Source organism: Lissotriton helveticus, chromosome 1_2 (genome assembly GCF_964261635.1).
Source record: "Lissotriton helveticus chromosome 1_2, aLisHel1.1, whole genome shotgun sequence".
NCBI lineage: Eukaryota > Metazoa > Chordata > Amphibia > Caudata > Salamandridae > Lissotriton > Lissotriton helveticus.
The window spans coordinates 250,878,765-250,905,816 of NC_136058.1; the positions used below are offsets into that span (position 1 = coordinate 250,878,765).

The window sequence follows — 27,052 nt, forward strand, 5'->3', positions numbered from 1 at the left end:
CGGTCTTTGTACTAAATCGTACTACGAGAGGAGGTGGCATCGCTATGGCGGTAAAATCGTGTTTTCCTGCAGAATGGAAAGCCCTTGGGTTGCCAGCCTGTGAGAGCGCCCTTTTTAAAGTGTCCTTTAGTCATCATTTTACGCTGAGTGGCATTCTTATCTATCGCCCTCCAGGCAATGACACAGCCTTCAAGACCGCCCTTGCCGATATGGTAAGCTCTTTAGCTCCTAGTTGTGCGAACTTTAATATCACTGGCGATCTTAACATTCATTTTGATCACGTGTCTTCCACAGCTATAGGCACTTTGCTTGCAGATCTTGAAGCATTGCAACTTGTCCAACTTGTAACACTTCCTACCCACATTGGGGGACACATCCTTGATCCTTTCTTCTCCACTTTGGAGAGGATGAAGGTGTCCAATACGATTTCGGTTGGCTGGATCGACCATCTTCTGGTGGAAGCCTTCTGTCCCATTGATAGTATGCCATTCAAACCTGTGGATAGGCTGATTCTCAAAAGACACTGGCAAAGCTCAAACTGGAGGAGTTTTACAGGTTACTGGAGCAGAAACCCTTGAGCCCTTTTTTGGATGTGGAACAAGGATACGACCTGTTTTGTAAATGGATTTTGGATGCCCTTGATTACCTTATACCTATGCGCTGGTCAAAATGTCATTCCAAGTCACCCAGCCCGTGGTATAATGACTCTCTTGCCGAGCTTAAAAAAATCTGCCGGAAAGCTGAGAGATAATGGAGAAAGTCCTATGACCATAATCTGAAATCCTCTTATTTTGCCAAGCTGAAGACCTATCATAGGGCAATTTGCAGAACTCGGGCCGCATTCTATGCCCAGGAATTCCAAACCAGTACCAACCCGTCTAAACTAATTTTCAAGGTCCTTAAAGACCTTATGAATAAAAGAGCCACTTCGGCAGCAATTTGTACCGACTCTCATTGCGAGACTTTAGCCTCCTTCTTTTTGGAGAAAGTGCAGGCTATCTACCGAGGATTTGACCTGTCTCTGCCTGATCCAGAGCCAGCTGGCCCGAACCTTTCGGGCTACGAGACTCTGACCTCCTTGCCTGACTTGTCCATGGAGGCTTTTGACAAACTGAGCCTCAGGATTAAGTCTGGCTCCCCTCTGGATCCGCTGAAGCCAGCTCAGATTAAGTTGCTCTCTCCTCTGTGTCGGGCTCCGATACTTACTTTGATCAACCTATCGCTGTCTACCGGAATGGTCCCCTCCGCATGGAAACAGGCGGTAGTTACCCCAGTTTTAAAGAAGGCAAATGCTGATCCGCTTTTGCCTGAAAACTATCGCCCTATATCTCTTCTTCCTTGGACGGCCAAAGTCACCGAGGCTCATGTTAACTCCATCTTGACTGACCATCTTGCTCATAACCTTATATTAGATCCGAGTCAGAATGGCTTTCGGCCGGGACATAGCACCGAGACCGCTTTGCTCTACATGACCGAGCATTTGCGTCTGGTGCTCGACTCTGGGCGGACGGCGGCGCTCTTTTTATTAGATCTGAGCGCCGCATTCGATACGGTGTCTCACCATATTCTGATTCAGCGCCTAGAGGAAGCTGGAGTAGCAGGGACTGCTCTTCAGTGGTTCCGCTCATTCCTTTCTGACCGTTTCTTTAAGGTGGCTATACCACCCTGCCAGTCCACTTTTCACCCGTTGAACCTGGGGGTCCCACAGGGCTCCTCGTTGAGCCCGACCTTGTTCAACCTCTACGTGAAACCGCTAGCTGCGATCGTCAAACAGTGGGGTTTGACGATGACCTCATATGCAGACGACACGCAGCTGGCGGTGACACTGAGTGGAGACCCTGAAGTGGATGCCCCCAGATTCCGAGCAGGACTTGTGGCAGTGGCAAATTGGTTAAAAACCAATTGTTTACAACTGAATGCCAAAAAAAACGAAGTTATGGTTCTGGGGAAATATGCGGAGCTTTGGGGAGATCAATGGTGGCCTCCAGAATTGGGCGTCACCCCCGTCCCTGCCCCAGAAGTAAAGAACTTAGGGGTATGGCTGGATCCGGCACTTACCTTCATGGGTCACACGAAGAAGGTTGCTGCCACCTGTTACGGAATCCTGCGAGGATTAAGGCCAATCCTCAAGTTTTTTGACCCCCCCCACCCGGCAGCTCGTGGTCCAAGCCTCAGTCCTGTCTCGGCTGGACTATGGTAGCGCATTGATGCTGGGGGTAAATCAGGCGGAGGCATCTAGGCTACAAAGGGTATAGAATGCTGCGGCGCGGGCCATTGTTGGCCTTCCTTGGCATTGCTCGGTTTCCAGCACTATTTCTGCCCTTCACTGGCTGCCGGTCAGGCAAAGAATTAAGTTTAAAGCGCTTTGTTTGGCCTTTAAAATTATGAAGCTTTCCTCGCCGCCTGCACTTGCTAACCTGCTCACCCCCTATGTTCCTTCGAGGTCCTTGAGATCGGAGGCTCTTCATCTCGCGGTCTGCCCCCGCTTTAAACTCAGCAGGATGGGTGGCCGCTCCTACCGAGTGCTTGCCGCTGGGCTATGGAATTCTCTCCCGGTGCACATTCGAGCTTTGGATAATCTGACCGTTTTTAGGCGTGCTATTAAAACTTTCCTGTTCTCTGTACTTGGTTAGCTGTCTTCTTTCTCCTTTCTGCATGTTATGTTCTAGTACCTGTTCATGCGCCAGGACGCCCCTTTGCTGGGGCAGCTGTGCGCAGTATAAATATTGTTAACATAACATAACATAACAACCGCATAAACATGACAACTTTGTTCCCTCCAGAATAAGGAGTATATCTCCAGAGTCGCGGAAACAACAGATAACTATTTTACTCAGTCAATCGTGCATGCTTAGTTTCACCAGAAGTGCAGAGAAACAGAGAGACGGGCGTTTTCAATAAAAGAGATTATTTATTAAACAGTCTTCTTTCTCTTGCAAGAGAAGTGAGTTGCTACAATTGCAATACTTGTCCTAAAGTAAAGTGCGTACAGTAAAAGGAGTATTATGAAATAATACTGTAAAAGCATGGTATGGTTTCTAAGCCATACGGTGTTTAAAATAGATAAAATATATACATTGATAAAATCATAACTAAACGTACTCAACTGGTGCTTCTAGGATACGCCTACCCCGGTGTACCTAACCTAAGACTAGTACGTGGGAAGGAGTAAGTGAGCTGTAGTTTAAGTTAAGATAGTTTCTGCCAAGAATCTGAATCAAGAATTCTCTAAGGGTCTAATCAGCTCCGTACCTTGGTTATAGAATGAAGGAGGTCTTGTATCTCTCTCTCAGGACTCGATCTCCCAGCAACCCGCAAGGGTGACAGGGAAACACTGGAGCTGGATTTCTCGGCAGGAGAAAAGACAGCGTCTCCCTCAGTGCGTCAATGGGAGGGTCGGCTTCCTTCGGCACTCGCTACAGCAGGGCGTCGGGCGAGTAGATAGCCGATCTGCTCCAAACCACCGTGTCCTTTGCTAGGGCAGATGCTGGTATATTTATACCTGGAAGGTGCCGAGTTTGACGTAAGGTTGGACATAAGACATCACTAAGAACTCGCAGTACTTTCAGGACTCCAGGAGTTCTAGGACAAATCAAAAACAGAAGCAGGGGGAATTCCCGGGCTGCTGGAGGCTTGGTTTGTTTAAGAACGCGTTGTGCTTTGTAGGAGTCTATGGGAGTAGCCTTGCCGTATTTGGACTGCAATGGCTATGACCTAATATGGGTATGTTTCTTATGCCTTTATAAGGATATGATTTGATAAAACCACATAAGGGCATGAATCGGGAATATTTAAATAGGGTCCTAGATACATTTACAACAATCCCAATATTGGGTTTCGGCTTCAGCCACTTTTTTAGTGGCTTGGTAAAAAATACGGGATGTGGAAACTGGCAGACTACCTATTTATGCCAATTAAATGGGAAGAGGAAGTTAGGCATCTTGAGAAGGATGGAAACTAGTGCACTAAATTTTGCTTGAAAAGATTCTGTCTATAGGAGCTATTGCTTACATAGTAAAGACAGTGGTGAGGAAGACAGATGAGGAGGTGGTAATGGATCAGAAGTAGTTAACTGTGGGTTACTCGAGAACCAGGAAAAGGTCACCACTGCAGAGAGAACATCTCTAAGACAGCAGGAGGTAGGACATGGAAAAATGAAAAATGTGGACATTGGGATGCTAAGAGGAAATCTGGTCTGAAGAGACAGACTGGCAAATGAAAGAGTGTATGAACCAGGACAGGCGCCTGAAGAGGGGAAAGGGCCCCGAATAACATGCGAAGGGAGAACAGGCACAGGGTTACTGTAAAGGGGACTATTGTGTTGTGAAGTGAGGAACCCACAGCTCGACGAGTAAGACTATGCACGCCTAGCTTTGGTAAAACAAACTCAGATTTAATTAGTCACCTGTGCCTTTTGCTTCGGAGGATGAGCTGCAATGATTAGAATTTTTTTTGTCAAAAGTCAATTAACACTCAGAAACAAGTCCTAAATAAACTTCAGTCCATACAGAACGCGGCAGCGAGAATTCTGCTAGGCATTCCCCGACGTCTTCCGACCACCACAGCCATTCGTCACCTCCACTGGCTTAAAGTGGAAAATCGTATCAAGTTCAAGGCCCTCTGTATTGCTTACAAGGCTATCCACGACATGGGCCCCAGGTTTCTCATAGAGGCCTTTCAGATTTACAGCCCTAAAAGACAGCTCAGATCCGCAAACATTTGTTTGCTCGCAGTTCCCCGAACCAGAACTGTGACCTGGGGGGATAGGCGTTTCATGGTAGCAACACCTAAGCTATGGAATGCCCTCCCTCTGACTATTAAAACAGCTCCGAACCTTGTCAGCTTTCGTAAGCTTCTTAAAACATGGTTATTCAACCAGTAAGGCTTCTGGGTATTGGTCCTTCTGAATAGTCACATGCGCCGAGACACCTTTGGGTAATTGTCGCGCAATAAAAATCTCAAAAATAAATAAATAAATAAATAAATGTACATTTTTTGCAAAAAAACTTATTGTAGTGTTGGTAGTTAGCGGTGATATCAAACTTTTGTAAAAGTTGCACGGGTTTTAACCATATTATTTTGCATGATTAAAAAAACAGAGCCCCAAAGGGACCACGAGATGACACATTTGGCACAACACTAAACAGTTGTTAAAAATGCAACAAAAATTAAAACTAACCACTTTTGAGCTTGTTTTTTTTGTCTCAATCTGGTGTCATAATACCTGCTTTTAAAAAGTGAGCGCGTTAAAGACTCTGCTTTTTCAGCACTTTATTATCATATAAATAAATGTTTGCAGGCACTTGTAATTGTACTAAAAGTCATCCATTTATAAATATCAGGCCGCACGGTATTGCATGTGAGTAAATTGAGAGATTACAACAAATTACTCTTGGCAGCAGCAGATGTCTGTAAAAAGCTAAAGAGCAGAAAAGCAATATTGTCAGCTCTTTAGCCCGTAATGTGAGAAGAATGTGGTCTCATTGGCAGCTGATGCTACTGTCAGAAAGGGGTATTTTGGTTTTTAGATTAAATAATTTTTATTCTGCATTAAACTTTTCAGCCTTAGGGTGGTCGTCCCCTAAACGTTTTGCCTTCCTCCTCCATTTTTCGTTGATCACGCTTTTGCTGGCCTTAGAACTCTGTGCACTTTACCACTGTTGACCAGTGTTTAAGTGCATGTGCTCACTACTTCAACCATGGAACATTGTCTGATCTCCAATTGGAATATTTATTTTACTTATAAATCCCTAGTAAATTGACACTACATGCACCCAGGGCCTGTAAGTTAAATGCTACAAGAGGGCCTGTAGCACTAATTGTGGCACCCTCTTAAGGAGCTCTTTAATCATGTCTCAAGACTGCCATTGCAGAATGTGTGCACAGTTTTTAAACTGCCATTTCAAACTGGCAAAATAAACAGTTTGCCATGCTCAAAACTGCATTTTTAGTGCATATAAGTCACCCCTAGGATAGGCCCTAGACAGCTCAGAGCGCAGGGTGCAGTGTATCTAAAGAGTTGGATATATACTTTTTAGATTGTACATGTCCTGGTATTGAAAAACTCTTAAACAAATGTTTCCATACTACTTAGCCTCCATCTCCCGTTAGATAACATTGGAGTTACCGTTTTACATTAAATAAGCTGGAAGTTCCAATAAGGAACATGTTTCCAGTTCATAATTGGTGTCTTTGGAATAGTAAATTACAATTTTGACAATGTCAGTTATAGAAATTTTCCAGTTTCCTGCCTTGGACTTTCAGTGCCAGCAGCCTGTCTCTGAGTCCCATGGGTGTAGTTGACAGTTGGGCCTAGTGCTTTCCTCCTAGACAGCCACACACAATACAGACTTTAGGTGTGCCTGGATGGGCCGTCACAGGCAGGATTGGAGGGCGGATCTGAGCACAGCTTTTTTGCTGGTTTTAAGACACTGGGCACTTTACAACTGCTAACCAGTGCTAACGTGCATGTGCTCCTGGTCTAATAATGTAATGGCATTGTGTTTCTCCATGACTGGCATATTTGATTTACTAATAAGTCCCTAGTACAGTGCACTGTGTATGCCCAGGGCCTTTAAATCAACTGCTACTAGTGGGCCTGCTGCACTGACTGTGCCACCCACATGAGTCACCCTTCAAACATGTCTCAGGCCTGCCACTGCAGAGTCTGTGTGGGCAGTATTAAACTGCCAAATCGACCTGACAAGTTTACCTACTTTCCAGGCCCAAGCATTCCCTTTTATTACATGTAAGGCATACCTAAGGTAGGCCCTAGGTACCCAATGGGGAGGGGGCAGTGTACTTTAAAAAGTATGATATGTGCGTTTGTAGTTTACATGTCCTGGTGTTGTAAAACTGCTAAATTCGTTTATCACTGCAGCAAGGCCTATCTCTCCCATAGGCTAACATTGGAGCTGACTCTTAACATCTTATACATCTTATACGTGTATCTTCTAACTAGGAGCAGATAAAAAAATGTATTTGATTTGATTGAAATTCATAAAGCACAGCAATTACCCATGGGCATCAAGGCGCTGTAGATCATTGTCCGGAAGAGGTCCACTAGTACACCAGCTTCAGTGGGAACATTACACAGAGAATAGCCATGTCTTAAGAGTCTTCCTACAGGGCAGGAGCTGAGGGATTGCCCTTATATTTAGTGGATGGGAGTTTCAAATTTTGCTCTCGGCCGTTGCAAATGCCCTATAGCCCCATTTATTTTTTGGGTGTCTCGGTACCGCGAGCAGCAATTGAAGAGATGAGCGGAAATGTCTGCTTGGGGAGTGCCAACTAAACATGACTTTTAATCTTGTTGGATATGGAAGACGAAGCGCCTTATGTACCATGCAAGGAGATTTAAAGCTAATGCACTTATTAATAGGGGGCTAGTGCAGAGTTTCTAGTCCCTTCCCAGTGCACTGCCTTCTGGGAATGTCCAAAACAAGTGTCGCCAATGCATTCTGTATCACCTGGAGTTCTTGTTTGAATCTAGGTACAATGAGTTACAATAGTCAAGTCTGGACATTACTAGGGCAGGAGCTACCTGCTTATGTGCCGACCACTGGATGAGTGGAAAGATTTTCTTAAGCATCCTTATAATCCAGGTGCAGGTAGAAATAGTACGATTTATTTGGACATTAAAGTTAAGTTCAGTGTCCATCAATACTCCAAGGTTCTTAGCCTTGTTACAAGTAGTAGGACAGATTCCTAAGGAATGTGGCCAGCAGTTACTATTCCAACTTGATGTCCCTGGGCTGAATACCATAACTTCCATTTTGTCCCAGTTGAGTTTCAAACAGTTACATGACATCCATTCTGCCACTTTGGTCATGCAACCAAAGATGTTCTCTGCTATCGAGCATACGATTTTGGGGATTGACACCATGATCTGAGTGTCGTCTGCATACAACACTACCTCCAATCCAAAGAAATGGATAACAGTAGATAAGGGTCCCACATAAAGATTGAAAATCGTAGGGCTCAATGATGAGCCCTGCGGCAATCCACAAGGTAAGAAGATGGCCTCTGAGTGCTGTAACCTCACCCTTTGGGATATTTCCCTAAGGAAAGAGGACAAGAGGGCTATTGCTTGATGAGAGATGCCAAGAACTTGGAGCCTATCCTGCAGCAGCATGGGCGAGATGGTATCAAATTCTGCTGACAGATCCAGGAGTATTAACGCCACCCCTTGTCCTTCATCCACTGTGCGCCTAAGATAGTCGGTGGCTGATTTTAGGGCAGTTTCTGTCCCATTGTGTTTCCTAAAACGAAACTGGGAGTCATTGAGCCACAGTATCTGTTCCGCAGTTTCCATCAGCTGGATGTTAAGGTGCACTTCTAAGATCTTTGCTGCAACAGGGAGCAAGGAGATAGGGTGATAGTTCTTACAATCCGTGGGGTCTAGATTCGTTTTTTAAGGAGAGGCCTAATGATAGCTCCGGATAGGATCACATCATACATTAGTTGACAAAGTGGCTCGGCTATTGTGTCGGCCGCCATATAAAGAACTGCTGGAAGGCAGGCTTCTAGAGATGATCCTGCATAGGTTTACATGAGATATTGTGCAGCCAGCATGGGCGAGAGAGTAGAGAAGACAGAGACACCTTTGGTCTCTAGGCTTGAGCCAGGTGGCATCCCTTGTGCTGTTGAAGTGGACCAACTGGAGGCAACTGAGTGGGTGGGGGACATAAGGTTAGGGTCAAAACCTGTATAAATGTCCATTGTTTTAGAATGGAAGAAGGTTGCTAGCTGGTTACAAAAAGCTTGTGGAATCTCTGACTCTGCTCTGGGTTGAGAGGCCGAAAGCAGTTGTACTAGCTGAAAAACTTCTTCCATTAATGCAAGCTTGTATTCCTTAATAATCATTTTATATAGGATTCTTTCATGATCATCTAGAATTTTTCTCCAAGCCCACTCGAAATGGCGGCAAGCCCGCTCGAAACGGGGGCAAGCTTGTTAAAGCAACTTAAGTCTGTCATTGTACCAGGGAGCAGATGTAGAATGCTTTTCACGACTATTTGCCTTCAAGGGGGCCAGTTTGTCTGCAGTTTCCAGCCATTCCGTAAAGGTCTTTGCCCCACTATCAGACTCCTCTAGGATTACACAGATCAAATCAAATCCAATAGAAAAGTAGAACTTGGTGTACCTGGACTCACAGTTTAAACACATATTTTTAGTGAAGTTGGTTTTAAATTGCAGGTCAAAAAATGTCTCTTTTAGAAAGTTAACACACGGCGAAGTGAGCTAAAGAACGATGATGGATCTAACCCAGATCTGTGACTGGGGGTGAGTGTCTGAAAAGGTTCAGCACTCCATCCATCATCTCCTTGTGTTTGCTTTGTTCGCCCTAAGCTGGCAGGGTGTGCCAGACGTGGGTCCCTTGTTCACTTTGCCACTGGGCTCAAGCTAACCTGGCTGATGAGGGGTGTTACCCTGAAACCGGTCCCAGCATGCTTGTTTCCAGTCCAGGGAAGACCTGGCTTGGCAGTTCGGGATGGACTATTCCCATGAGTGAGAGGGTCAAGACTGATTTGCATATGGCCGGGTCTGAACTGGGGTGGTGAAGTGAGCTTAAGAACAATGATGGATTCAACCCAGATATGCAACTGAGGATGAGTGTAGAAAAGGTTTCAGCGCTCCGTCTATCATCGCCTTGTGTTTACTTTTAGAAAGTTGGCTTTTTTTAACTTAACTATTCTGTGTCTCCGCCAGTCCCTAGAATACACGTCTGGCTTGGATGACAGTTGGGCCTTGCGAATACACTCTAGACAGTCATACACAAATGGAGCTGAGGTGTGCCCTGCAAATCCTGATGGCAATCACCAGGCTGATGAGTCTTTCGTAGCTAGAGTGGTGGGAGGAGCTGACACTTTCACCTGAATGGGGCTGTGCCTGTCCACATACAAAGAGCTACATACCCTCTTGTAGTGTGTCTAGAGCCAGCGCTAGGAAGGGCAACCATTGAAACCCCTGCAAAATAATCACTACCCTGTACACTCACCCAGCCATGAACACTAAAAGCTCTCTCCTTACTACCCTGTCAACGTATTCACCCGTGAACTCTAAGCCTAGCAAATCCCTTAAATCCCTTACAATCTTGCACCTTTACTAATCCGTGAACCCTAAAACGCCCTTTCTACCCTGTACGCTTACCTATCTCTGAAACCTAAAAAATCATTTTAACTCTTAGGACCCCATACCCTTACCCACCCCTGAACCCTATAAAACCCTTTAAAACCGTAACCATCCTGAAATCTTACCCATCCCATTACCCTTAAATCCCCCCTTTAAAAAAAAAAAAATGACAATAATAAAAATAAATATTCTGTGATAAAGTAGTGTGGTACGTACCCAAAAAGGGTCTGAATGAAACCTTACTGTGTGGTAAAGTCCTGTGCACCGTTTGAACATTTCAAGCAATATTCTGCAATTCAGCATTTATATATATTTATATAGTCACATATATTAATATGATCATATATTTGCACTGGGGGGGTGAAAGTCCAACAAAGCTGATGATGGCCAGGGGGGCCCGGATTTAGTGCTGGTGGCTGGCAGACCTGTGCAGCTCCTGCAAGTTGTGTTGCCACCTGCTACTACACGGCACTAAAGAATGTGCGCGGAAACCCGCATGAAAGAAGTGTAGCCGGTTTAAAGCCTATCGGGGTTATCAGTCAGCCATCCCTTCTGGCAAATTTCGAGGACTGGAAAAAGACACGACAATGTGCACAGATGTTTTTATCGCGCTCGTGTTACCCAGTTCTAAGTCAGTGGAATGTTAAAAGATTGCGTGTTATTTGATTTCTTTTTATCTGCACTATGGTTATTTTCACTTTGCCGATCTATTTCTGTAGTTACTGTTCTTGGTTTAATCACGACTTTTTTTTCAATTTCATAAATTACGAACAGCACTTAAATGCAATAGGTGCGTTGGGACATGGGGATTCCACTGAAGGCTTGAAGTAATGACTAAAATATATCTTCTGTCACACCAGTTCTAATGTTTTCATGCCTCGTGCGAAGATGAAAGGATTCCGCTACTCGTGTTTTTCAGCCAGTGGCTCAAACTATTGGTGGGATATATAGGCCCAGATTTAAAACTGGAAGACAAACTTAAATTACCAGAAGACTTTAGTGCTGTTGTCTGAAAAAAACACAGCTAGTAGGGTGTCACTAGATGACCATACATCATGACATGAGTCCGGCTGATTTCACCCCCCTATGCCAGACCAAAATCAGCTTGATGAAGATACATATCAACTTGATGCTGAAATGGCATCCATTGACTCAACGCTTGGATTATGGGGTAACAAAAAGTCAGCACGGCCGTAGCTTCCATTGGTGGAGCAGGTGCAGTGGCACCAAGGCCCAGATGGCTGAGGGGCCCACTGAACTTTCATTATTTCTCTATTACACAGTGGTCACAGGACATATTTCTTTCCTTGCGCTAGGGCCCATGGCACATTGGCTATGCAACTGAAAGTCAGTGGTGCATCGCAAATTGATCAGTGCAAATTTAATGGGACACATTTACAGTTCCACGGAACCTGTTCGCTTTGTGAACCTAGAATTCCTGTGGGCAGGGCTGGAGCTTTGATCTGCCCATCAATCATATTGCAGGACCTTGAGGGCCCACCTTATGCCCCAGCATTGTGGTAGGTGCTTAGCCACACCTCACTTACCTCAACCTACCTGCCTGTCTGCCTGGGATAAGGTGTTCTGATTGAAAGCTTTGCTGATGCACAACCCTGGGGTCAAAGTTTGCATAACCAGCCCTCCTTCCTCAGGACAGCACAAGGGTTTTGGAAGCAGCACAGTGCTTCCATGCCTGGGGGCTCTCCACTAGCTGTCTCAGCGCTCACAGCTGCGTCATAACAAACAACTGCAACCTCTTGAATGGCATTGAAGAAGTGTATGAGGATTTGGAGTAATTCTTGTTTGAAACATGTAGAGGAACAAGATTCAGGGCAAGGGGTGTTGGAAATGCATTGTCTGTGTGTGCAGTTTTAAACTGCCATTTCAACCTGTAAACCCCAAACCTTCCCTTTTATTACATGCAAGTCACCCCTCAAGTAGGCACAAGGGAGCCCCATGGGCAGGGTGCAGTGTACTTAAAAGGTAGGACATGTGCTGATGTGTTTTACATGTTCTAATAGTGAAATGCTGCTAATTTTGTTTTTCACTATTGCAAAGATTATCTCTCCTATAGGGCAATATGGGGATTGCCCTAATATATCTTTTGAGTGTTCTTTCCCATAGGAAGCTGATAAGGATTTGGAGTTTGCGGTCTCTGAATTCACAATTTAAAAGTACATCTTTTGGTGAAGTTGGTTTTTAAATTGGGTGTTTGAAAATGACACTTTTAAAAAGTGGGATTTATTTGCTTAAACATTCTGTGCCTCTGTCTGAAGAATCCACGTCTGGGTTAGGATGAGAGTTGGGTTCTTGTGTATTCACTCTGATGATATGCCTTGCATATCATGCTGGGCCATCACCAGACTGATGAACCTTCCTGAGGTAGAGTGGTGGGAGGAGTTGCCACTGACACCTGAATAAGGCTGAGCCTGTCCTCACACAAAGCTGTCTCAACCCCCCTGTAGTGTATCAGGAGCCAGGTCAGGAAAAGGCAGGGTCTTGTGCAAGAGAAAGAAATTCCTTTGAACTTTGCCTACAGACAGAAAGGGGTATAAGTATTGGACCTCTGACACCTCAACATAGGAACACTTCTGGACTCAGGACATTCTGTCAGGAAGAAGAGCTGGATGTTGTAGAAGGGACTGACAATCTTCCGCTTGCTTTGTTGTGCTAGTCTACTGCTTGCTGCTTCTGTCCTGGGAGTGAAAGGACTAGACTTTGCTTTTTGTATCCTTATTCCAATGTTCTCCAATGGTTTGTGCATGCTTTCCTTCTGTTAAGAAGTCTCAGGGCCATCGAAAAATTCACCCACCAGTGCCTGGGCTCTTCTGCTGAGAGTCCTGACAAGTGGTGCAAAATCTACTCTTGGAAGTAGAATCTGGTGATCTAAGAAAAGCCATGCAGCAACTCCCAACACCTGTTTTATCGACGCATCGTTGCTGAAGATTGACACATCATGGCTGCCTGCACTGAAGGGTGGTGCCTGATCCATACATTGACCATGACTTTTACCACAGGCCCCAGCTCGCTGTTGCTGTGCGTCAGAAAAACTGCTGCAGTGTGATTCTCAAGCATTGTGTCAGTGACGTCACAGACACCCACTCCAACTACGACGCAGCACCTGCTTGCGGCTGGAAAATCGACGCAGTGCTTGCATCACCTCCCCTGCATAGCAGTATAGAACCAACGCATCACTACCCTGGCAGTAAGCAACAGAAGCATCACATCCCCTGGGAGTAAGAAACTGACGCATCACTTTGATTTTCTGGTGCATCACCTCCCCTGCGCCTGTTTTGTCAATGAATTTAGACACATCCTAGGTACTTTGTGCTCAAAGAAACTCATCCATAGATTTCTAGGGACTTAACTTATTTAACCTTTAAAAAGTGATATCTTTACTTGAGTATGTTGAATTTTGTAATTTTGTTCTTGTTGTATTAGACAAATATTGGCTATTTTTCTAAACTGTTGTGGACTCCTTATGTAATGTGTATACTGTGTGTGTATGTACAAATGCCTTTCACATTGCCTCTGAGATAAGCATGACTGCTCACTCCAAGCTACTAAGAGGGTGAGCAGGAGTTATCTTAGTTGTGGGACACCCTGACTAGAGTAAGGGTCCCTACATGGAGAGGGTGCAAACCACTGCCAAGTAGTTGCCATTTCTAACACTTTCTGCATGGCAACTTTGTATTATTCTACGAGCAGCAGTGATAGAAATGTAGGCATTTTATTCTGGGAGCTCATAAACTGAGGATATTCATACTTTCTTTCAGATAACTTTATTTCGGCTAGAGCCATAAAAGTGAACACAATAAATAAAATAAATAAAGCACATAAAATTATCAAAATTATCAATACTAGGCTATCCACAACCATCATTAAATAAAATTGTTAACGGCTACATTAGAATTCCTACTACAAAGCTCACAATATATGATAAAAGCTCATAATATATTTTATCCGACACCAGAGGGATTCAGTGTGAGGCTAGATCATGGAAAAGAACCAAGACTTGAGTTTCCTCTGAAATAAGGACACGGTAGGGATAGATCTAAGATCCAACGGGAGGCGATTCCAGAGTTTAGATGTAACCACCGCAAAGGCCCGGCCCCCTGTTCGTGCAAGACGGAAACGTGGGGTGTACATCAGGCGAAGATGGTTTGACCTCAGGTAACGTACCGATTGAGTGACTTTGAGTCTATGCCTCAAATATGCTGGGCCTCGACCATTGAGAGCCCTAAAGGCAATGACTAAGGACTTAAATTGTATACGTTGACTCACCGGCAACCAATGCAGTGAGGCCAGGTATGGTGTAATGGAGTGGCGATATGGAATGTTACAAATCAGCCTGGCCGCGGCATTCTGCACTATCTGTAAACGCTTGATAAGATAGGCCGGGGCTCCCACGTACATACTGTTTGCATAGTCCAAGTGGGACGTGATCAAGGCGTGAATCACCGTCCTCCGTGAATCAAATGGGAGAAAGGGAACTATCTTCTTCATCATGCGGAGCTTTCCGAAGCAAGATGCCGAAACTTTGTTGATTTGGGTTTTACAGGACAGCGCCGTATCGAATAGGAAACCCAAATTACGAGCAGGTTGTACTGGGGCAGGGGGGGATTCAGTTATATAGGCCACCATATGTTGGCTGGTATGGGAGCGTTTTGATTGAAAAATAAGACCTCCATCTTATCTGTATTCAGTTTGAGGTTATTGGTGGTCATCCAGGATGCGATGTTAACCAAACAATGACGGAAATTAGTCATGTAGTCATCAGAGTGATCTCTAAAAGCAAACACGAGCTGAGTATCGTCAGCATAAGAGATCACTCTTATCCCTTAGCAGCAATGGTGACCCTCCTTTTAGCCCACATCAACCGCAAGAATTTTGCAACAGAACATACATACAATGCAGATGTATCAGTACGTAATATCTTAGGGCAATCATTTAACTTAAAGTACCCAGCAACCTACACACGGTGCAATCCAGAAAGAACAAAATCTAATATACGCTGGACATGCAAACAACACCTGCAACAGTTTCCTTTTGGCCTACACAAAATGGGCACTCCTCACTGGATAAGCTTTTCAGTTTTGCTGTAAAGTCTTTGACAGGGAGCGTGCCCCCTCTAAACTGATGGTAAAGCTTTCTATCAAGAGGGACAGTAACTAAATCCCAATACAGCTCTAATGCAGGTGTAGACATAATAATTAAAAAGTTGTGCGTCAGTGTTGCACCCCTCAGCGCGTGCTCTTCCTGCTGAAGAGCGTGAGTCCAGTAATACTTTTTCAGCATATCTTTTGAGGTAAGCTTCTCAACCTCAGGGCAAAGGCCTATGTCACTGGACCAATTGCTTTCAGAAGCTGCCTCACTGGGGACAGCCAAGGGACTTTACTAGCTGTGTCCAACTTGATTAATTCCTCTAAGGTGGCTACATAATGCCTCAATTCTGCAGTAGCCCAGAGCCTATGCCAGTATAAAAGGGATCGCAGATGGGATTTTTGGTATACCTTTTTCGTGACCAAATCCATGAACAAAGGATGCAAGGGAGTGCTAATTGGAAGAGAACCCAGTTCTATCACAAATTTGTTCTCAGACTTTATAAGGCCTATGATATCACCTGACCCCCACAGCTCAGCGCCATACATGGTAGCTCCCAGGGCTTTTGCTTCATAGATTTTCAAGGCAGATGCCAGCGGCCTAATTTGTGAAACACGGTGTTCTTTTAAAATCCCTCCAATTCTCGGTCTATGTTGTAACATCAATGTGCTTGCCCCAGGATAAATTAGGGACCTGTTTGAGGCCTAAATATGTGAACAACTCCACCTGCTCTAATAAATCACTGCCCAGGGATAGTGTTCCTTTAAACTTCTTGGAATGATTAAACGCCATAAATTTGGTTTTCTTAGTATGTATCTCTAAGCCATGCTGTGTGCAAAAATCATCAAAGCTAGCTAAGAGTCTTTGAAATGAATGAAATGAAAGTAGCATTTATAAAGCGCTTAGTTATCCGTAGGCATCCCAGCACTAGAGCAGCTTAGCTTAACACTTGGCAGAATTCAAGGGAAGTGATAGGTGTTAACTTTCTTTCAAAAGATCAGTTAATCAGACTCTAAACGTATGTATAAAGGAAGAATGGTCCATAGCTTAGCCACGTTACCCACTTACCCACTTTGAACTCCTCTAATTTGCGGGACTGTGACCAGTTGCTTATTTTGAGATCTCAGGGCTCTGTTTGGGCGGTAGAGCTGGATAAAGGAACGCATCATAGGAGAGCCTTTACCAGAAAGTGCTTTAGGAGCGATGCACAATGCCATAAACTGAACTCGTTCTTTAATAGGGAGCCAGTGGGGGGTGGTGAGAGCAGGTTTGGCTGACATACGCCTGGGAATGTTCAGCAGCAGACGGGCTGCGCAGTTCTGTACAGTCTGCAGTCTTCTGATCGTGGGAGGTGGAGCTCCAAGATATAGGGCGTTGGAATAGACAAGCCACGACAAAATTAGTGCTTGAACCAACAGCCCTTTTGGCGACAAAAGGTAGCAGGGGGAAGATCTTTCTGATCAACCTCAGCAATCCATAGCAACTGGCTGCAACCTTTCTGGCCTATTCTGTAAGGTCTAGGTTGCGGTCCAACCACACACCCAAGCTCTTAATATGTTCTTTGGGGATAGGTGCTGGACCTAGATAGCTGGGCCAGATATAATCTATATTCAGGGGGGATGAGTTGCCCAGGGGCATTAACTCAGTCTTTGCCCCATTGAGTTTTAAATATGAGTTGTCCATCCATTTGGATACCTCTCCAAGACATGAGGTTCAGAGCTATCGTGCTGATTGATGGAAACAACCAACTGTGTGTCGTCAGCATAAGTAACTATTTGTCCCCAAAATGGAAATGCTACTTCGGTCAAAGGGCCCAAATAGATATTGAATAGGGTGGGGCTTAGGGACGATCCCTGAGGTACCCCACAGGCTTAGGGCATCAGCTTTGACATTATATCATCTTCCAAGACTGCAAAAGATCTGTCTTCAAGGATGGACTGTAGCCAATACAATTTCTGTCACTCCCACATTCCTAAGACAGTGAATCAATAGTTGGTGGTTCACAGTGTCAAAGGCTGTGCTGAAATCTAGGAGAATAAGGGCAGCGCAGCCTCCACCATCAAGTATTCTTCTAGATTCCTCCATTACACTGAGGAGAGCAGTCTCTGTAACCTGCTGTGCTCGAAATCCTGTCTGAGTAGGATGGAGGCAGCTATTATTTTCCAAAAATGTAGAGAGGGTAGTGTTCACTTACTTCTTAGCTATTTTACTTACTCCAGGTAACAGAGATATGGGGCAATAGATTGCCAACTCCTCTGGATCCAGATTAGGTTTCTTTAGAAGGGCTTTAACCATCTCCTGCTTCCACAGAGGGGGCACGATTCCTGTCCGCAAGGAGGCATTGATTAAATCCAGTATCACTGGAGATACCAAATTAATAACTTGTTTTAGAATTGAGGGAGGGACAGGATCTAAAGGAGAGCCGGATTTTAAACAGCCCAGGAATCCCTGGAACTATGTCAAATTCGAGAGGGGGAATTCTACCCATGAACATAGTCAGCTTGGAGTTGTGGTGACAGACAAAGGAACCATTTGTGGAACTGTGACCTGAGGAAAAGACCCGTAAATCTATTTTATTTTGTTGGAAAAAAATTCTACTTATTAGTTGCATCGGAGTTGTGTATCCTCCGAGGTATTGGGGGGGCGAATGGTGTAACAAGTGCTTTTGCAATCCGAAAAATTTCACAGGAGGAGTTTGCAGCAGATGTAATTTTATCTTGGTAGTATCGAGTTTGGCCGTTCTTTATTTCGGTTTTATAGAGTTTTATTGCTGCTCTATATTCAGTTTTTTGGGAGACAAGATAATCCTTTCTCCAGCTCCTTTCCAGTCTCTTACAAGATTGTTTGAGCTCTCGGAGTTTAGGGGAGTATCAAGCGTTTTTATTGATTCCTATTTTTTTATAAATAGATTTTTTGGGGAGGACAGCATTGAGTGATGGCGCAAACCAATTATTAAGATTATCGTTCGCCGTGATGGGGTCCGGGTCCAATATGGGGGTGTTATCTTCAAGGATAGTTACCCCAGATTTCAAAAGACGTTTGGAATAGGTGCGGCTACGTTTTTTAGTCTTTACAGATGGAATAGTGATATCCTGTGAAACCCACGAGAAAGGGATAAGCAAATGATCTGACAAAGGTATTGGAATGGGGTCCATAACCAGAAGATTCTGGATATTAGAAAATATGGGGTCAAGTAAATGGCCCTTAGAGTGGGTGGGACCACGCACTTTTTGGTTCAATTGGAACGTCCCCAGTCCATCAACGAAATCTAAGGTGGATGAGGGTAGTGTCACATCAAAATGTAAATTAAAATCTCCCATTTGTGTGAAATTGGAGAGAGGACTGGCCAAATTGGCTACAATGTCAGGAAGATCCTGACCAAAAAGGCCTAGAGGGCCTGGGGGACAATATACCAAAATCCCTGAAAAAGTGCTTTCATGGGAAACATGATTATAAAGAACATGCTTTCACAGTCCGGTAGGGGGTCATAGGTAACACAACACTTAAAATCAGTTTTATGAATGATAGCAATCCCACCTCCGTGTCCCGAACTCCGATCCAGCCTCTGAATGACATAGCCAGATGGGAGCGCTTGGACAATGGAGGGGTTCAGCATCCTTATTGAAATGAAAATGAAATGAAATAAATTTGTACTTGTATAGCGCACTTATATCCTGAGGTGTCTTGGTGCTGTATGCATACCGCTGTGGAACCCATCCTGGCTTTTCCCTGTGAAAGGCCCACTCCTGGGCACCCCCAAGGTGAAGCCAGGCATCCCATTTCATGGAGCGCTTGGACAATGGAGGGGTTCAGCATCCTTATTCAACCAGGTGTTATTTAAAAAGTACACATTCGGGTTTTCTACTTCTAAAAGAAGATGAATCTCTAAGGTGTGCTTAGGGAGGGAGCGGCAGTTGAGCAAAAGCACATTAAGAGCCTTCCTGCTAGGGAAAGTTATAGGGGCTTAAGAGGCAGAGAGGTACTTGAAAGAGCAACCGGGACACTGACTAATGGGGCTACCAGGAAGCATAGAGTGGACGCACATACCTCTGAGCGTCATCCTGTAGTGTTTGAGTTGTTCGGCGCCATAGACACACTTATCTGTAATTAATTGCTTCATAGATTTTCAAGGCAGGTGCCAGCGGCCTAAAATGTGAAACACGGTGTTCTTTTAAAATCCCTCCAATTCTCGGTCTATGTTGTAACATAAATGTGCTTGCCCCAGGATGAATTAGGTACGAGTTTGAGGCCTAAATATGTGAACGAATCCACCTGCTTTAATAAATCACTGCGTCTTGGAATTATTAAACGCCATAAATTTGGTTTTCTTAGTATGTATCTCCAAGCCATGCTGTGTGCAAAAATCATCATTGCTAGCTAAGAGTCTTTGCAACCCACTAGACGTTTTGGAAATTAAAAGTCTATTGTCCGCAAACAACAATAACGGTTCTTACCCTTTGCCAAGGCGGGGGCATCAGCCTCTACTTTTAAGAGGTGGTGTACCAACCTGTTTACATATAAAGAGAATAAAGTAGGGGCCAGCACACAGCCCTGCCGAACACCCTTTAATACAGGAATTTTTTGGGATACTTCTCCCTGTGAGCCCTCACCGAATCTGGGCAAAATTATTTTCATGCAGTCTAATAAGCAGAGATAATATGTCAAGAGAATCCCCATCTTTTCCAAGGCTGCCCATAGCCTTGCATGTGGTACCAAGTCAAATGCAAATTTAAGGTCGACAGAGCAACATAAAAGTCCCCCTTGCCGATCAAGGAAGTCTATTGTTGATGTCTTGGGTCTATAAACCTGCTTGCAACAGGCTTATGATATCCCCACTTTCTACCCATTATTGGATCTTTACCAGTACCATTCTGCAAAAGACTTTCTGGAGACAGTCAATTAGGCTAATGGGTCTATAATTAACTGGGAAGCCATCTCCCTTTTTTCTACACCGGCACCACTTTCGCTCCCTGCCAGGATGATGGTATAAGGGCTCACATTGCTATCTTATTGGCAATAACCAATATATAATTTGACCATATATCTAGATCATGGAGGTATACATCTACTGGAATGCTATCTGGGCCAGCTGCTCTCCCTTTAGAAAAGGTGGGCAGTGAGTGAGCAACATCCTCACAAGTGAAAGGTGGAGGATCAAATGTAATCAGCGCAGCATCCGAGGGTATTTCACCCGATATTTTAACATTATCATTGTACACAGCCGAAAAAATGGCTGACCCAATCTGCAGGGGCTCATGGTTCTGTGGCTCAGACCCTCAAGAACACACTCCTCTCGTCACCAATTTCCAAAATCGTCAAACTTGGGATATGGGTGGCAGCAGCAGAAAGGAGGTGGTGTGAAGAGGGACAGTATTAGGACAGTGGTGGCATAAGTATTATAATTCATGGCAGACAGCGTATGAATAGTTCTTGCAAGCTCTGCTCCCAAAGAAACTGGCAACATGTCAAAATGTGACAAGAAAGCTATTGTACCTTTTCAATTTTCAGACACAGACTGCATTTTAAGTAAGCTTAACCACTTCGCTGCTTCTGTCGGCCAATGGCCGTCGCGCGCACTACCTCCATAGTGCTGCGCACGTCCATTGGCCGACGCAGTCCCGCCCACTCTGCTAATCCGCCGCACCATGGCGGAATTGACGCCATGGTTAAGCGGTTAAACGGTTAATGTACTTGCTGCATAGGTCCACGTGTCTCCAGCAAGGGCAGCGTATTGTATTTGTTACAGCAATCCTTGTGCTACTCGAAGGTGGAAAGTTTAAGTTCCTGTAAAATAGCTCAGTTATTTATGCACCATGTGTTCTACCAGGCATAGGTATAAAACCTAGCAGGCTGTAACTCAATCTTTCATCATTCAACGGTTGATAAAATACATTCCAGTGGAGTAATAAACACTTGAGCGCCAGTTTGCATTTGTGTGATACATAAATGTGTATTAGTAATATTCAGGGCACAAATCCTACAAAAGAAGTGGAGGGACTGTCCAAGTAAGACTATATGCAAATGACCTCATGACGTCATGATGTAGCGCTATAAAAGAAATAAAAAAGTGCTATTTAAATTATTTGTGTAAATACTGGGACAGACCAACCCATCTGACAGTCTTACAGTGTCTGCATTTATATACAGGGATGGAACAAAGGCAAACGCATGCCTCTCTTAAGTACCTGTTAAGAGAAGGCAAGCTGTGTGCCTTTGTTTCCCTCTGTGGCATTTACATTTAAATGTAAAGTTCCAGGCGGCCCCCAGTCAGCATATACAAACCAAAGGAGGCCCCTTAACTTCGTTCCAGCTGGAGGTGCACAAGGCTCCCTCGCTGCCTGCACGTTGCTGCTGGGAATGGAAAGCAGGAAACATGCAGGTGCTGCTGAGCATGTCCGGTGTCTGAAAATTATACCAGGACGAGTTCAGCATATTTCTGTGGGGCCCAACTTCTTGGCAAGGTGGACAGCATCCACGCCTGTGAAAAGAGTGGGGGGACGCCGTGTACCTGCGTGTACCCCCGACTCGAGCCCTGGTCATATTGCTATGCACCGAGACAAACCTAGTATTTCTACTTAACATATGTAGACCTCAGGCGGGCAACTAGAGCCAAATTTGGGAGGGGGGGGGGCTGGAAAATATTTCGGGAGGACTAATTCTGCCAACCATGGACATAGTGCCTGTAAGAAGGGGTGAACACACAGCAAAAGCCTCATTTACAAGTAATGGTCTTTTAAAGACCTGTTAAGTACTCAGGTGCAACTGTAATTTGATGCACGCCAGCCCGCGAAGATGTGTCAGCTCGGGCTGACACACACGACGGGGGGGGGGTGCGGGGGGGGGGCTGAAGCCCCCCTAGCCCAATGGGTGTGGCGCGCCTGGTAGACCTACAAACGTTACATAGGTCTCAGAGCCTGAGAAAGTCAAAGGTGCTTTAAAAAACTCTATATATTTTAAACTTATGAAGTAAATACTGCAGGGGGTATTATTTTCACTTGAATGGACTGCAGAGTGTAATGTAAGGTGGATTTGTAAACCGCTGCTCGTCTCCCATGAGGGTACCCAGGCGCTGACAGATTCCAACTTGCTACTGCTTCCCACCATGGCTCCACTTGCACACAATACGAATTATATTGTTTGTGAAGTGAAGCATAGGCTGCTGGAAATGAAATAGGAGCCCTTTGCTGCTCCTCGCCAGAGAGAATAGTGAAAGTATGCAGAGCCTGCTGCGTGTACCAACCTGGGTCAGACTAGCCTTTAAGACAATCAGGCATTGCCCGTCAGGCTGGTTGGAGAGGTCAGGGTGTGGGCTGTTTTTTCATCTGTTTGTGGGACTGTTTTATGGTCTGCTGGGCTGGTTTCTACTGTTGATTTTTCTACTAATATGAAAACAAACACTGCCTGCAGCACGCTCAGATCCATGCAGTCTTCCATGCTTAGCAAAACACATCTTTAGAAGTTGAAAACTTGCCCGTCGCTCTTTGCCCCTATCTCCCCGACAGCAAGAAGTCCCTAAACCTCCATAAATGCCTCTTCATTATTCCGCATTGCTTCATATGTTTCATATTTCATATTCTACTTGTGTATTTTACAAATTGTATATTTCATATTACAGTTTTCAACTTCCTAAATGGTTTATGGGTATACATTTTCAGATGTTTCAGTCATGCTCACAGTCTACTGCCTAAAGTCAGCTGTTTTTTTATTTTTATTTATTTTCCCCTTTCCTTTTTCTTTCTAACTCCTACTTTCACCCAGTCTTATGATTTTTGCTATTGTATTATTGCTTGATCTTATGTAACATCTTTATTGATTTATTGTGCTTATTTTGTTTGAACCTACTTTAATAACATTTCTGAACTTAAAAAAAAAAAAGAAGTTGAAAACTGCCCCAATTTGCAAACACAGGCCGCTTTTTTCAGCTAACCAAGTTATTAATGGGGCCACTTTTATGTCGGTGGCCTGGCCTATTTTCTGTCTCAGTCTGTTACGTTCTGGGCCCTAGGCCCGCATACTGTAGAAAGGACTACAACGGACACAGGATTATGAGACTGTGAACTAACCCAGAGCGCGTGCACTCGGGCCCTTTTATTTGCAGGGTCACCTGACTGGTGACACCCGTGTTGGATGGGTGACAGGGTGTGTGTGTGGGCCAGTCCTCGGGGGAGTAGCTGGCAGAAACACTAGACTGTGTCCAACAAGACACAACACAGTCTGACCCTGGTGCAAACATGCTGGGCTGAAACACGATTGCTACATTTTGAGATAGTGGGCTGCAGCGTTGTAACAAAAGTCTATCCAAGCGGGTCAAGTGTTTACCACTTGGTTACAGCACTGGTATTCAGTTTCCAATTTGGAGTGGTACATAATGTCCCAACATTAGGTCTTTATCTCTTCTTTTGCCTCAGAAGAAGCTGTTTTTTGGTGACTACCCTTGCCTCATGGCATATGGAGAATCAAAGAATATCAACACGTTTCCATCAAATTACTACATATTATAGGTTTATGTTCTAAGGCATTTCAGTTAACAGCTACGAAATTCCCAACCACAATTGTAAGTAAACAGGTATAATACGTTTATGCATATCTATTCGTGTCATTTATGTATCATTCTCATTCCGACGTGCAATACCTAAAACATGTTTGTGTTCAATTAATAATTATCACTAACAAGTCAATAGTGGCTTATATTTATATGAACCTTGGAAGGATGAACAACTGTGGTGGCCCTACTTAGATGAAACATTGGGACTGATCGTCAGATCTCTTCAGAGGCCGGGGAGCTGAACCCACTGAGTTAACTTTAAAAGTTGAAGGTGCATAACTTAAGCAATCCGTCTTTACACGTTCTTTTTCTTAAAGTGGAAACATCTGCACCAAGCTGCATTACACCGGAAAGCACATTCCTCCGCGTAAATACACTTCTCTTCCGTTCGACCACTAGCTAAAGCAGTGCCGCGAGCAAGAGATACAGACAGACGCCAGTAGTAGTACCTGCTGTTCGAACCGCTGCACCGCCTTCTCCATCTTGCGCAGCGCCTCGTCCCTCCGCCGCCGAGCCCGTTCCATTTTCTTCAGGGTTCTCTGCTTTCCCATCCATTTCAGCAGAGCCAGGGACAGAGCTGAACAGCAGACCAGGGCAGAGAGCGCGAGCGGGTCCACGCGCAGGTCAGCGAGGAGCGCGCGCACCTTCTCTGGCACCATATCCGCGAGACCCTGCATGATCCCTGCAGCACCGAGCCCTGCAGTCAGTCAGTGCGCCCGGCTCTACAGACTGACATGTGCCTCTGACCAGCAAAAGGGAGAAACTATTTCAGAGCTGCACAGCGCAAGACCTGTTAGGAATGGAAAGAGCCCGCTGAGTTCCCTTGGCACCTCCCATTCGCCACAGTTAGAGTGCTGATGCAATAAGGTAAACAACCGAGCAGATGATATGCTGTAGTGATAACCTCTTGAACTCGCAACCATTTGCCTTCATGAATGAGCGCCTTTTGCCCAGTGGAGTTCTTGTGACGTCATTAGCGCGTGAGAGGCAAACTGAGGTACAAAGTGCACTTCTGCACTAGCCGGGGAAGGGATTACATTTTAAACCCCCAGGATTTTGTTGAACTGTATCGAATGTCCGAGTCAACACTTCTACTCTGACAAAGATACCATTCTGTCACTGCAATTGTGAACCAACCAGATCGACTGCCAAGTGTCAAACCCATACTCCAGAAAATTGCTCCTAAACATCTCTGTTTGAACCACTTTGGCATGATCAAAATGCAAGGAGGAAATATAAAGTTGGAGTCATATACTGCAAGGGGACCCACCGTTTGGTGTAAGCAAGCGCTCTACAAATGAATAAATATAAGAATGAGCACTCACAAAGGCGGATTCAAACAATGTGGGAATGAAAAACCTGCTAAGAAGGAGGCAACACTAGGAGGCGTGTAGTGGTGGTATCAGCAGATAAGCTGGCTCATAGCATGACATTTGGCCTGTTGCCAACGGAGAAGGTGACAATTACCTCTTCACCACAGTATACGTCTTGGCCTTTAGTTTTGCAATTTATATAGTGCGGGCATGGCACGAAGGCATCACAGCGCTTTACAACAGAAGCAGAATACAAGGGCACAGTGGGTTACAGTAACTATATTCAGACATTAATATCCGTAGATGTGACCAGGACAAACTGTAGCATTTGATTAAAGGTCGTAGACAGTTCAGTCATTGATTAAGATGATGGGGTCACATAGCACAGGTTGTTCGTATCCTGGTGGGGAGAGTACTTAAGTATGGTTGAGTATGGTCGAGTGTGATTGTCCAAGGTGTCTGTCAAATAGGTAAAGCTTGATGTGCTTTTTGAACATGACTAGGCAGGTGGTTAGGCAGAGGGAGGTAAGGAGTTCCAGATTCTTGTGGCACTACTAGAGAATGACTGTCTTATATACTGTTCTCCACTGAAGGTGGGCTGTTCCAGGAGCAGGGATTGGGCATTTCTGGAACCCCTATTAGCTCCAGAGCATTTCAGTTTCTTGTTTAGATAGAAGGGTGTAGAGGAGTGCAGAGTTCTGTGGGTAATGCTTCTGGTTTTGAATTGAGCCCGCGCCTCAACGGGAAGCCATTAGAGGGTTAGCGGGGCAGGGGAAATGCTGTCATATTTCTTGAGACCTGAAAACAAAGCACATTGCTGCATGTAGTGTTGCTCTCAGTGGGGCTAGGTGAACTTTGGGAATGCCTGAGAGAAGGGAAAATCCATAATCTAGTCTGAAGAGAATGAAAGACTGCACCACTGTTTTGAAGTCTTGTTCCGGGATCAATTGTTTGATGCCCCAAAGCGTCCTAAGTTGGTATTGTGCGCTATTGGCCATTACTGTGATATGACTATGAAAGTTGAGATGATTCCCAAGGGTGATACCAAGTGATCTAGCACTCGGGACAATGGCAGAGCAACCATCCATTCCTGTACTGGAGTTTTTTGCTTTCAGAGGTAAAATCAAAAGAAATTCAATATGTATTCATTAAAACTTCATTCAGCACCCTCATAGATTAGTAAACATAACTATACTAAGTCATGGATATATTAAAGACATGAAATATCATTCTTATTCCGAAATATCAATCGTTATACAAGAATACACGTCATTTGTCTCTTCTCGAGAACGAAGACAACACAAAAGTCCAATTGATACTCCAATTTATTTTCACTGTTGGTTTATTCTTTATATCGGTACTTCCAGCACAGTTCAGCCAATTTTGAATCTCTTGGAACATGATTGAAAGGAGGGAAACGTCTTTAGGGGATGAGATTTTCATGTATTTTTGAATGTTATAGGCATAGAGGTGGAAGGGAATCGACCTGAGTAATGGTTAAAGAGGGTTGGGGAAAGGATCGAGCCTTGAGGGACTCCTTGATGTATGCTGACTGATGTCGAGTAAGAGTTGTCCATCTGCACAATTTGGGAACGGTTGGTTAAGTATGAGGAGAACCAGTTGAGGACTGTGCCTCCATAACCCATGCTTTACTCAAGAGTGCGAAAGAGGTTCAGATGGTTGACAGTGTCGAATGCAGCGGAGAAGTCCAGGAGGCAGTAGTTACTGGAGTCGAGGATTCTAATGGAGTCATCGACTATTTGGAGGATCGCAGTTTCAGTACTGTGCTCCTGGTGGAAAACTGATTTGAGAGTGTTTAGGATGTTGTTTGTTCAAATGTGTGAAGCGATTTAAGATGCTATGCAACTTTCAATGACTTCGCCTAAAAATGGGAGTGTGGAGAATGGTTGGCAGTTGTTCATGTTCTCTGGATCGAGAGATTGTTTTTCAAGAGACA

The 27,052-nt window shown here is 44.6% G+C and overlaps 1 protein-coding gene across 1 annotated transcript in view; it reads right to left on the reverse strand.

The window, feature by feature from the left end:
- The window catches only part of LOC144800484 (vitamin D3 hydroxylase-associated protein-like), a 257,769-nt gene extending 233,170 nt beyond the window's left edge, over positions 1–24,599 (reverse strand). The window contains exon 1 of the mRNA XM_078671683.1: positions 24,232–24,599. Coding sequence (XP_078527809.1) covers positions 24,232–24,459 — 228 coding nt within the window. The 5' untranslated portion in view covers positions 24,460–24,599. The remainder of the gene's footprint in view (positions 1–24,231) is intronic.
- Between the last annotated feature and the right edge of the window lie 2,453 nt (positions 24,600–27,052).